Consider the following 12,644-nt stretch of genomic DNA (forward strand, 5'->3'; position numbering starts at 1 on the left):
AATTACAGCACGATGTCATCAGTTTCTGATTTATTTAATTGTATAACAGTGCAAAATATTGCTCATTTGTAGTGGTCTTTCTTGAACTATTCGGAAAAAATATATATAAAAATAACTAAAAAGTTGTTGAAAAATAAACAAGTGATTCAATTATAAATCAAGATTTCTACACATAGAAGTAATCATCAACTTAAAGTGCCCTCTTTAGGGATTGTAATAGAGATCCATCTGGATTCATGGACTTAATTCTAAACATTTCTTCACAAAAAAATAAATCTTTATATCAATATTTATGGAACATGTCAACAAAAAATCTAGCTGTCAACACTGAATATTGCATTGTTGCATTTCTCTTCCATTCATATTTTGTTCAAGTATTATTCAATAAATATATTTACAAAGGATTTTTGAATTATTGCTATCTTTAGAATATTTTTGAAAAATCTCATGTACCCCTTGATATACCTTCAAGTACCCCCAGGGGTACGCGTACCCCCATTTGAGAACCACTGTGGTATGGTCTGGTATGGTAGTTTTTATCGGTTATTTCTTTAGTTTAAGATCCTGATTTAGACAAAAGCTCTGAGTTTGTCTGCATAAAGCCAAATATTTTTTAAAGAACATTATTGTACATCGTTCTAATGTGTGGCACTTTGAGACAAGAATATGTTGATTGACAATCTAAAAGTAACATCTTCCTATTAGGGCTGGGCGATATAATGATATACTCGATATATCGCAGGTTTGTCTCTGTGTGATATAGAAAATGACTATATTGTGATATTCGAGTATACGTTCTCACACAGTTGCTTTTAGCAGCGGGCATTACACTACATGCGTTTCTCACTCTTTTCTGTCCCTCCTTCTTACAGAAAGTTAAAACAAGCGCACCTTCTTACATACGTCACAGGTGCAACGTCACACGCTCCCGCGGAGCAAACAGGTAGCGATATGGTAACGTTACCTGTGATGCTAACGATGCGGTGCGGGTGGTTAATAGAGAGAGAAGGTGCGAATCTGGTAACGGAAGGTAAAGGAAGAATAAATTCCCAAGAAAAACAGCACGGGATCCATCGTCTGGCGGTGGTTTGGCTTCAAGCGGGAAGATGTTGAACAATTATGCGGCAAAAGCGCTGCTACAAAAAGTACCTGCACTGCTAATGTAGCATCTTTTAAAAAGTCACCCGCTAGAGAATGAAGAGTGCTTGAAACTCTGCATGTCAACATCTCTGGCCGGTGCCACACCAACAAAATGCCGAAGCAACCATTTCCACATCAACACCGTACGAAAAAAATAGTTAACAGAAGGAGATAACGTCTGCTATAACGTACCACATAGCGAGGATATACACTATTTGATTTCCTATCATGCCGCTCATTTTTATTTGACACGTATTGAAATATTGTGTGTGACATCATGCACAGAAGTGCACATTATTTGTTTTAAAGTATAATAGTGGCATTCTGTACAAAGAGTACACATTAATTTAGTGTTGTTTTGATACGTCATCTTAGTGACATCATGCACAAAAGTGCACACATAGCTTGTTTTAAAATGTCTCTGACAAGCTTGCATTTTCTGTTTTGAAATGACATGAATGTTTGTGCCACTGCTTAATAACTGTTTAATAAATACAGTTTTGTTCAATTGACTTAGTTGTGATTTCCCTCTCTGCATGAAAGTTTAAAATAACTATATATCAATGCAGTATGAACAAGAATGTTTTAATGTAGACACATAGAGTCATCATACTGCTGTGATTATATGCATCAAGTGTTCATTCAAGGGTAAGGCAAAATATCAAAATATATATCGTGTATCGCGATATGGCCTAAAAATATCGAGATATTAAAAAAAGGCCATATCGCCCAGCCCTACCTTGGTGCACTTCTAAGTAGCCCTGGTGCCCTAAAATATGAGCCCTCCTTTAAGGCAACACTTGCCTTGACCTTAAAAAGTTTATATTGGAGGTCTGGTAATACAAATATAAACTGGAAATACTTGCTTTTACCAATGTAAGCCTAGATACAGTAGTCCTCCATTATGATTCCCGTAAAAAGCCGTTTGAGGCACACAGTATATAGAATGGGAAGAACATTTTGACATGACCCCATACAATGAGAAAAGCCTATAAAAACTAGCAGATGAAGTGGGACTTGAGTTTCGATGAAACAACTGAGACGAAAAACCTTGGGTGCAGAATTCCACTGACGGCGTCTAGACACAGAAACTCTCTCTATTCACTTTAGTAAGTGTTTGAAGCGCCTCTTCAGTAAAAAAAAAAGCAAAGCAGCTGAGGAAAAGTGTAATGTCTTAATAGTGGTGGTATAGATCTGTCAAAGTGTATTCCAGACGTACTTTCACAAGTGTCGGTGAACAGAAAGGAATCAGATGTTGTTTTTTTGCACCCAGAGTCCTTTAGTCTTTGGGTGAGAGGACACACCAAATAAATCCTAGTGAATGAAGGATCACTAAAAGGTAAAGCCATAATCATTTGCTGACTTGTCAAACACCCAGCTATACAATGCCACCGGTGATATAAAGCATTTATTACAAACCCTCTCTCCATAAAAGCAAATAGGCTCATGAACAGGGCAGTAGTGTGTGTGTGTGTGTGTGTGTGTGTGTGTGTGTGTGTGTGTGTGTGTGTGTGTGTGTGTGTGTGTGTGTGTGGTAAAAACACGTAGAAGAAAGAAGTGGACAAATTGTAGAAAAAACTGAACGTTCTGTTTCCGCTGGGGCCTACTGGGAAGACGAGGGGAGAACAGAAAAGACATCTTGCATATTTATTCAAAGAGAGCGTATTAATTTATTTATTTGGCGGGCCGTCTGTCTCCACTAGAGACTTGTTTCATCAACGCGTGTGTGCGCGTGTTGTCAATTTCACAGGGAAGACACAAGATCAGCAATTTCTCAGAGAGACAATACCCCTCCGGCGGCGTGTGTTGCAGAGAATAAAGCCCCCTGTGGTCTAACTATCTGTGGAGATCCAGTACAGGAACCGCAAGAAAACTTTTCCATAGTGCTTAAGACTGTCACAGAGGTATTACATCGACATGCGTATCAATATTTCAATGTTATGGCTGCGACTTGTTAGTATGTACAGTATCTCTTATTCCACTTAATAAGGTAAGCTGTATATTAGACACGATGATGCAGTGCAGTGGTACGACCATTGTGAGAAGAATACGTCTCTGAAGGTATGTACTGTTCAATTGTGTTAAGTTCTACCTGTGAAAGTAGTCTTTTCCGAGGATGCGATCTCCTGATGGGTCGATAGATGATGGTAGCAGGTTGAGACAGGAAGCCAAGGACTGACTGGAGTCTTCTCTAGAAACTGCGCACACAAAAAGATGCTTATTATGACTCTTATAGGGTTGGGCGATATGGCCTTTTATTAATATCTCAATATTTTTAGGCCATGTCACGAAACACAATATATATCTCCATATTTTGCCTCAGCCTCGAATGAACACTTGATGCATATATCCACAGCAGTATGATGATTCTATGTGTCTACATTAAAACATTCTTGTTCGTACTGCATTAATATATGCTACTTTTAAACTTTAATCCAGAGAGGGAAATCACAACTAAGTCAATTGACCAAAACTGTATTTATTAAACAGTTATTAAGCAGTGGCACAAACATTCATCCATCCATCCATCCATCCATCTTCTTCCGCTTATCCGAGGTCGGGTCGCAGGGGCAGCAGCCTAAGTCTTCCCCGTGGCCTCCTAGCGGTTGGACGTGCCCTAAACACCTCCCTAGGGAGGCGTTCGGGTGGCATCCTGACCAGATGCCCGAACCACCTCATCTGGCTCCTCTCGATGTGGAGGAGCAGCGGCTTTACTTTAAGCTCCCCCCGGATGGCAGAGCTTCTCACCCTATCTCTAAGGGAGAGATCCGACACCCGGCCTAGGAAACAATTTTCGGCCTTTTGTACCTGTGATCTTGTCCTTTCAGTCATAACCCAAAACTCATGACCATAGGTGAGGATGGGAATGTAGATCGACCGGTAAATTGAGAGCTTTGTCTTCAGGCTCAGCTCCTTCTTCACCACAACAGATTGATACAGTGTCCGCATTACTGAACACACTGCACCGATCTCACGATCCACTCTTCCCCCACTCGTGAACAACACTCCTAGGTACTTGAACTCCTCCACTTGGGGCAGGGTCTCCTCCCCAACCCGGAGATGGCATTCCACCCTTTTCCGAGCGAGAACCATGTACTCGGACTTGGAGGTCCTGATTCTCATTCCGGTCGTTTCACACTCGGCTGCGAACCGATCCAGTGAGAGCTGGAGATCCCAGCCAGATGAAGCCATCAGGACCACATCATCTGCAAAAAGCACAGATCTGATCCCACGGCCACCAAACCGGATCCCCTCAATGCCTTGACTGCGCCTAGAAATTCTGTCCATAAAAGTTATGAACAGAATCCGTGAAAAAGGGCAGCCTTGGCGGAATCCAACCCTCACTGAAAACGTGTCCGACTTACTGCCGGCAATGCGGACCAAGCTCTGACACTGATCATACAGGGAGCGGACCGCCACAATCAGACAGTCCGATACCTCATATTCTCTGAGCACTCCCCACAAGACTTCCCGAGGGACACGGTCAAATGCCTTCTCCAAGTCCACAAGGCACATGTAGACTGGTTGGGCAAACTCCCATGCACCCTCAAGAACCCTGCCGAGAGTATAGAGCTGGTCCACAGTTCCACGACCAGGATGAAAACCACACTGTTCCTCCTGAATCCGAGGTTCGACTATCCGGCGTAGCCTCCTCTCCAGTACACCTGAATAAACCTTACCGGGGAGGCTGAGGAGTGTGATCCCACGATAGTTGGAACGCACTTTCCGTTCCCCCTACTTAAAGAGAGGAACCACCACCCCGGTCTGCCAATCCAGAGGTACCGCCCCCGATGTCCACGCGATGCTGCAGAGTCTTGTCAACCAAGACAGCCCCACAGCAATCAGAGCCTTAAGGAACTGCGGGCGGATCTCATCCACCCCTGGGGCCTTGCCATCGAGGAGCTTTTTAACTACCTCAGCAACCTCAGCCCCAGAAATAGGAGAGCCCACCACAGATTCCCCAGGCACTGCTTCCGCATAGGAAGACGTGTTGGTGGGATTGAGGAGGTCTTTGACGTATTCCTTCCACCTATCCACAACATCTGCAGTTGAGGTCAGCAGAACACCATCCGCACCATACACGGTGTTGATAGTGCACTGCTTCCCCTTCCTGAGGCGGCGGATGGTGGTCCAGAATCACTTAGAAGCCGTCCGCAAGTCGTTTTCCATGGCTTCCCCGAACTCCTCCCATGTCTGGGTTTTTGCCTCCGCGACCGCTGAAGCTGCACACCGCTTGGCCCGTCGGTACCTGTCCACTGCCTCCGGAGTCCCATGAGCCAAAAGAACCCGATAGGACTCCTTCTTCAGCTAAATGGCATCCCTCACCACTGGTGTCCACCAACGGGGTGTCCACAAACATTCAAGTCATCTCATAACAGAAAGTGCAATATTGTCAAAGACAATTTAAAACAAGCTATTAGTGCACTTTTGTGCATGAAGTCACTAAGATGACAAATCAAAATAACACGAAATTAAAAAGTACTTTTTGTACAGAATGCCACAACAATAGTTAAAAAAAAAATAAAGTGCACTTTTGTGCATGATGTCACACAAGATATTTCAATAACTGTCAAAAAAAAATGAGGAGCATAATAGGATATCAAATAGTGTAGGTTCCTGCGGACGTTATCTCCTTCTGTTGTTGAGTATTTTTTCATACGGTGTTGATCTGGAAATGGTTGCTTCGGCATTTTGTTGATGTTGACATGCAGAGTTTGAAGCACTCCTCATTCTCTTGCGGGTGACTTTTCAAATGATGCTACATTACAGTTGTGATCAAAATTATTCAACCCCCACACAATTTTGGTGTTTTAGCAAGTTGGATGTTTATTCCGTATTTTTTTATAGTCATATCAAATAAAGATGTGTCAAATAGACAAATGCAACTGAAATTGTAACATTGTATTTTACAAAATACCAAAAAAGTACATTTTTCATAATATCTCGTTGACAAAATTATTCAACCCCCTAGTTACATACATCTTTAGTACTTAGTAGAACACCCTTTGGCAGTAATTACATCCTTCAAACGTGATACATAACCGGACACAAGCTTCTCGCAATGATCTACAGGTATTTTAACCCATTCCTCTTGGGCAAAGGCCTCCAGTTCATTCATATTCTTGGGCTTGCGTGCTGCAACTGCCTTCTTTAAGTCCCACCACAGGTTTTCTATAGGATTTAGGTCTGGCGACTGTGAAGGCCACTCCAGAATCTTCCAGCCCTTCTTCTGCAACCACTCTGATGTTGGAGGTATACTTGGGATCGTTGTCCTGTTGGAAGCTCCAACGTCTCCCAAGCCTCAACTTCGTCACTGACTTCATGACATTTGCAGCCAAAATATCCTGGTAGGAAATAGAATTCATAATGCCTTGAACGCGCTGGAGATTCCTGGTACCTAAGGCAGAGAAACAGCCCCAGAGCATGATTGACCCCGCCACCATGCTTAACAGTAGGAAAGGTGTTCTTCTCTTTGTAAGTTTAATTTTTTCTCCTCCAGACATAACGTTGATTCATAGGCCCAAAGAGTTCCAGTTTTGTCTCATCACTCCATAGAACAGTTTCCCAACACCTTTGGGGTTTGTCCAGATGATTTTTGGCATACTGGAGTCTATTTTTCTTGTGCCTGGTAGTCAGAATTGGAGTGCGCCTGGGAGTTCTGGCATGGAGGCCTTCATCTCGTAGTGCGCGCCTTATTGTCTGGGACGAAACCTGCGTTCCCCCCTCTGCAATGTCCTGTTGTAGTTCCTCAGCTGTTACCCGGGGGTTTTTCACCACTGTACACTTCAAATACCGGACAGCATCCTCTTTCTACCACGCCCAGGTAGTGTTTCCACTGTGCCTTTAGCTTTAAACTTGCGAATTATGCTCCCAACTGTGTCTCTTGGAATGTGTAATGTCTTTGCTATTTTCTTATATCCATATCCTTTCTTATGTAGAGAAATCACTTCCTCTCGAGACTTCTTTAACCACTCCCTGGACTTCACCATGTTGCAAATACACCATTGACCATCTACAAGAAGCTAAACGTCACAGTCTTTTTCAATCAGTTTAATTGTTGCTCGTTATGGTTCTAATCACATCTACAGGTGTTTTCAACACCTGATTGAAAAGACCTTATTCAAATTCTGTTCTTAAGAGTTATGATCTTCAAGGGGTTGAATAATTTTGTCAATGAGATATTAAGAAAAATGTCCTTTTTTGGTATTTTGTAAAATACAGTGTTACAATTTAAGTTGCATTTGTCTATTTGACACATCTTTATTTGATATGACTATAAACAAAATACAGAATAAATGTCCAACTTGCTAAAACACCAAAATTGTGTGGGGGTTGAATAATTTTGATCGCAACTGTAGCAGTGCAGCTACTTTTTGTAGCAACGTTTTCGCAGCATAATTGTTCAACATATTCCCGCTTGAAGCCAAACCACCGCCAGACGATGGATCCTGTGATGTTTTTCTTGGTAATTAATTTTCCTGCGTTTGTTACCAGATTTGCACCTTCTCTCTCTCGTATTACCGCCCGCACCTCACCTATAGCATCACAGCTAACGTTACCATGTCGCTACCTCTGTACTCCGTGGGAGTGTGTGATGTTGCACACGTGACGTATGTAAAAGGTGCGTTTGATTTGTGTCTCTATGAGAAGGAGACAAGAGAGAATGAAAAACGCATGCAGTGTAATGCCCGCAGCTAAAAGTAACTATGTGAGAACGTACACTCGAATATCACGATATAGTGATCTTCTATATTGCACAGAGACAAACCTGCGATGTGTCGAGTATATCTTTATATCGCCCAGCCCTACTCTCATGACAACTTAATTTGTTCTAGAGTTTAACTAAAACCTTTATTAACCCTTGTGCAACCCCTGGGCCCAAAAGACTTGAGAAATTGTTCATATTAAAGATTAGCAGTCTGAAGTCTAGTGTTTTTTTTTTTTATAAAATTGCATTGGGTTTTATATTGCAACACTGTTAGCATAGGATGTAAACATAAAGTATACACATTTTCTCTTAAAAACGTTTTTAGCTCCATTGATCCCATCATAACTGCTATTTTTTTAAACAGACTGTAATCCTGGTATATCACTATGCTTTTTCCATGAAAACCAAATGAATTTTGTTATTGCACATTGAAAAACAAGAACATATTTTTTCCATGTAATTGCACCCCTTAACCAGCAGATGGGTATTGGATACTGGAGATTTGATGAGCCTTAATGAGTTGAACTACAACAAACCGCTGACATGCAATGGAAATAATCTTAGGCAGCTATATGCACCATATATATATATATATATATATATATATACATATATATATATATATATATATATATATATATATATATATATATATATATATATATATATATATATATATATATATATACATACATATATATACATACATACATATATATATATATATATATATATATATATATGTATATATGTATATATATATATATATATATTGTATACAGTGGGGCAAAAAAGTATTTAGTCAGCCACCGATTGTGCAAGTTCTCCCACTTAAAATAATGACAGAGGTCTGTAATTTTCATCATAGGTACACTTCAACTGTGAGAGACAGAATGTGGAAAAAAATCCAGGAATTCAAATTTTAGGAATTTTAAAGAATGTATTTGTAAATTATGGTGGAAAATAAACATTTGGTCAACCATTCAAAGCTCTCACTGATGGAAGGAGGTTTTTGCTCAAAATCTCATGATATATGGCCCCATTAATTATTTTCTTAACACACATCAATCGTCCTGTCCCCTTAGCAGAAAAACAGACCCAAAGCATGATGTTTCCACCTCCATGCTTCACAGTAGGTATGGTGTTCTTGGGATGCAACTCAGTATTCTTCTTCCTCCAAACACGACGAGTTGATTTCATACGAAAATGGATACATGGATGATACAGCAGAGGATTGGGAGAATGTCCAAATAGAACTTTTTGGTATAAACTCAACTTGTCGTGTTTGGAGGAAGAAGAATACTAAGTTGCATCCCAAGAACACCACACCTACTGTGAAGCATGGGGGTGCATGCTTTGGGGCTGTTTTTCTGCTAAGAGGACAGGACGATTGATCCGTGTTAAGGAAAGAATGAATGGGGCCATGTATCATGAGATTTTGAGCCAAAACCTCCTTCCATCAGTGAGAGCTTTGAATGGTTGACCAAATATTTATTTTCCACCATAATTTACAAATAAATTCTTTAAAATTCCTATAATGTGAATTCCTGCATTTTTTTTTCACATTCTGTCTCTCACATTTGAAGTGTACCTATGATGAAAATTACAGACTTCTGTCATCATTTTAAGAGGGAGAACTTGCACAATCGGTGGCTGACTAAATACTTTTTTGCCCAACTGTATATATATACATATATATATATATATATATATATATATATATATATATATATATATATATATAAATATATATATATATATATATATAGACATAAAATTCACCTGGGCGTGGGGGGGTTGCCCGCATATGTGGTCCTCTCCAAAGTTTCTCATAGTCACTTTCACCGACGTCCCACTGGGGTGAGTTTTTCCTTGTCTTTATGTGGGCTCTGTACCGAGGATGTCGTTGTGGTTTTTGCAGCCCTTTGAGACACTTGTGATTTAGGGCTATATAAATAAACATTGATTGATTGATTGATTGATTGATAATAGATACACCGGCCCCCAGACTCATTTTTTTCTCAAAATTTGGCCCCCGAGTCAAAATAATCCCCCAGGCCTGTTTTACGCGGAGTACCCACAAAATTGCGACATCAGTGCTGCAACATTAGACCCAAAGTCCTGCAAGTTGCAGAATCAGCAAAGACACAAAACTCAAGTGTTTGTGAAGTTGATGATGCCATCTACCGCAGAGTTGAAACGAGAAAAAAACACAAACAGTCCCATTATAATGTGTTGGTGAGCGAGGGCCGACAAGCCAAAAACGGACTCCAAATCTTTATGTGGAGGTCCTATTTGAATTGTGAGATAAATTAATGTAAGGGAAGCACTGCATACACTTTGCAGTAACACTGTACATTGTAAATGTGTGGATAAAACCTTGCAACAAATCCCACAATGCATCACTTCTACGGTTCTGTATGTGCATTCATATCCCCTTATCATCCAAGTGTCCCTATCTGATTGTGCGCACAACCAGGTACATTGGAGAGGGGGGAACACAGCCACTGCAAGCCATTGGTTACAAATTGCAATAAAACTGCCTACTCTTTAATAACAGACTCCAACAAGCCACCTGGGAGATGTGGTAGGGGGGGACAAGAAAGAAATGCACTATTGCACGTCTGTGGCGACTTGGGACGCCATGTGTATCTATAGTGTGTGTGCTGTATGTGCCGTATGCAGCAGATTTGTGCATCTGCTAGGCTCACACAGCAGAGTGCCTAAATGTGCACAGAGGAATCTTACGCTTGAAGCGCCTGCACAAACTCTCAACTTTATAGCAATAATTCATCAAACGCTTAATTTCATACTACAGTCTGCAGAACCATTAGGGTCAATGACTAAGCATGCAAGCCTCTGTGTGTGTGTGTGTGTGTGTGTGTGTGTGTGTGTGTGTGTGTGTGTGTGTGTGTGTGTGTGTGTGTGTGTGTGTGTGTGTGTGTGTGTGTGTGTGTGTGTGTGTGTGTGTGTGTGTGTGTGTGTGTGTGATTTCATACTACAGTCTGCAAACCATTCGGGTCAATGACTAAGAATGTAAGCCTCTGTGTGCGTGTGTGTGTGTGTGTGTGTGTGTGTGTGTGTCTGTCTTTTAGGGGTGCATTAGTCATATTTGTACCTTTGCTGGCGCTACTTCAGCCAGAGCCCTCTGAGATTATATTAACTTTCTGTTCAGACTGTGCCCGATAAATTGGTGAGAGAAACCATATATTTGGTTCTTTTATTAGCGCTCACAATGGACCCTGCATGCCTCACTACAGTGTAAGCAGTTACAAATACTTTCTCTATTAAATTATTATTATTATTAATACTGCCATGTGCATTAACACAAGGATAATTACATAACATGTTTCCCCTAAGGAAATAATGTAAAGCAAAGTAGTGAAGTGAATTGCATTTATATAGCCCTTTTCTCTAGTGACTCAAAGCACTTTTACATTATGAAACCCAATATCTCAGTTACATTTAAAGCAGTGTGGGTGGCACTGAGAGCAGGTGAGTAAAATGTCTTGCCCAAGGACACAACGGTAGTGAATAGGACGGCGGGAGCGGGGATCGAACCTGGAACCCTCAAGTAGCTGAAACGGCCAAGGACTGCCGATATTATCGGCTGCTAAATGCTTTAAAATGTGATATCGTAAATTATCAGTATCAGTTTCAAAAAGTAAAATGTATGACTTTATAAAACACCGCTTTACGGAGTGGTACACGGACAAAGGGAGAAGTACAGAGCGTGCCGGTCCAGTCACACAATATCTACGGCTTTTCACACACACAAGTGAATGCGATGCATACTTGGTCAACAGCCATACATGTCACACTGAGGGTGGCCGTATAAACAACTTTAACACTGTTACAAATATGTGCCACACTGTGAACCCACACCAAACAAGAATGACAAACACATTTTGGGAGAACAGCCGCATCGTAACATAACAGGACAAATACCCAGAACCCCTAGCAGCACCAACTCTTCCGGGACACTACAATATACACGCCAACCTCAACCTTCTCATGCTCTCTCAGGGAGAGCATGTGCCAAATTCCAAAATGCTGTTTTGAGGCATGTCAAACAAAATAATGCACTTTGTGACTTCAATAATAAATATGGCAGTGCCATGTTGGCAGTTTTTTAGGGATGTCCGATAATGGCTTTTTTTTGCCGATATCTGATATTCCGATATTGTCCAACCCTTAATTACCAATACCGATATCAACCGATAACGATAAATACAGTCGAGGAATTAACACATTATTATGCCTAATTTTGTTGTGATGCCCCGCTGGATGCATTAAACAATGTAACAAGGTTTTCCAAAATAAATCAACTCAAGTTATGGAAAAAAAATGCCATCATGGCACTGCCATATTCATTGTTGAAGTCACAAATTGCATTATTTTTTTAACATGCCTCAAAACAGCAGCTTGGAATTTGGGACATGCTCTCCCTGAGAGAGCACAAGGTTATTGAGGTGGGCGGGGTTGAGGGGGGCAGGGTTAAGGTAGGGGGTAGAGGGTAGCGGGGGGTGTATATTGTAGTGTACCGGGAGAGTTAGTGCTGCAATGGGTTCCGGGTATTTGTCCTGTTGTGTTTATGTTGTGTTACGGTGCGGATGTTCTCCCGAAATGTGTTTGTCATTCTTGTTTGGTGTGGGTTCACAGTGTGGCGTATAATTGTAACCGTGTTCAAGTTGTTTATACGGCCACCCTCAGTGTGACCTGTATGGTTGTTGACCAATTATGACTTGCATTCACTTGGGTGTGTGAAAAGCCTTACATATTATGTGACTGCGCC

At 41.1% G+C, this 12,644-nt stretch overlaps 1 protein-coding gene across 7 annotated transcripts in view; it reads right to left on the reverse strand.

Moving 5' to 3' along the window:
* Nucleotides 1–12,644, reverse strand: part of ccser1 (coiled-coil serine-rich protein 1) — a 338,436-nt gene that overhangs the window by 253,396 nt on the left and 72,396 nt on the right. For all 7 annotated transcript variants that reach the window (XM_061901105.1, XM_061901113.1, XM_061901121.1 and 4 more), the window contains one exon: nt 3,233–3,338. In XM_061901105.1, coding sequence (XP_061757089.1) covers nt 3,233–3,338 — 106 coding nt within the window. The remainder of the gene's footprint in view (nt 1–3,232; nt 3,339–12,644) is intronic.

The sequence above is a fragment of the Nerophis ophidion genome, linkage group LG01 (assembly GCF_033978795.1).
Source record: "Nerophis ophidion isolate RoL-2023_Sa linkage group LG01, RoL_Noph_v1.0, whole genome shotgun sequence".
Lineage (NCBI taxonomy): Eukaryota > Metazoa > Chordata > Actinopteri > Syngnathiformes > Syngnathidae > Nerophis > Nerophis ophidion.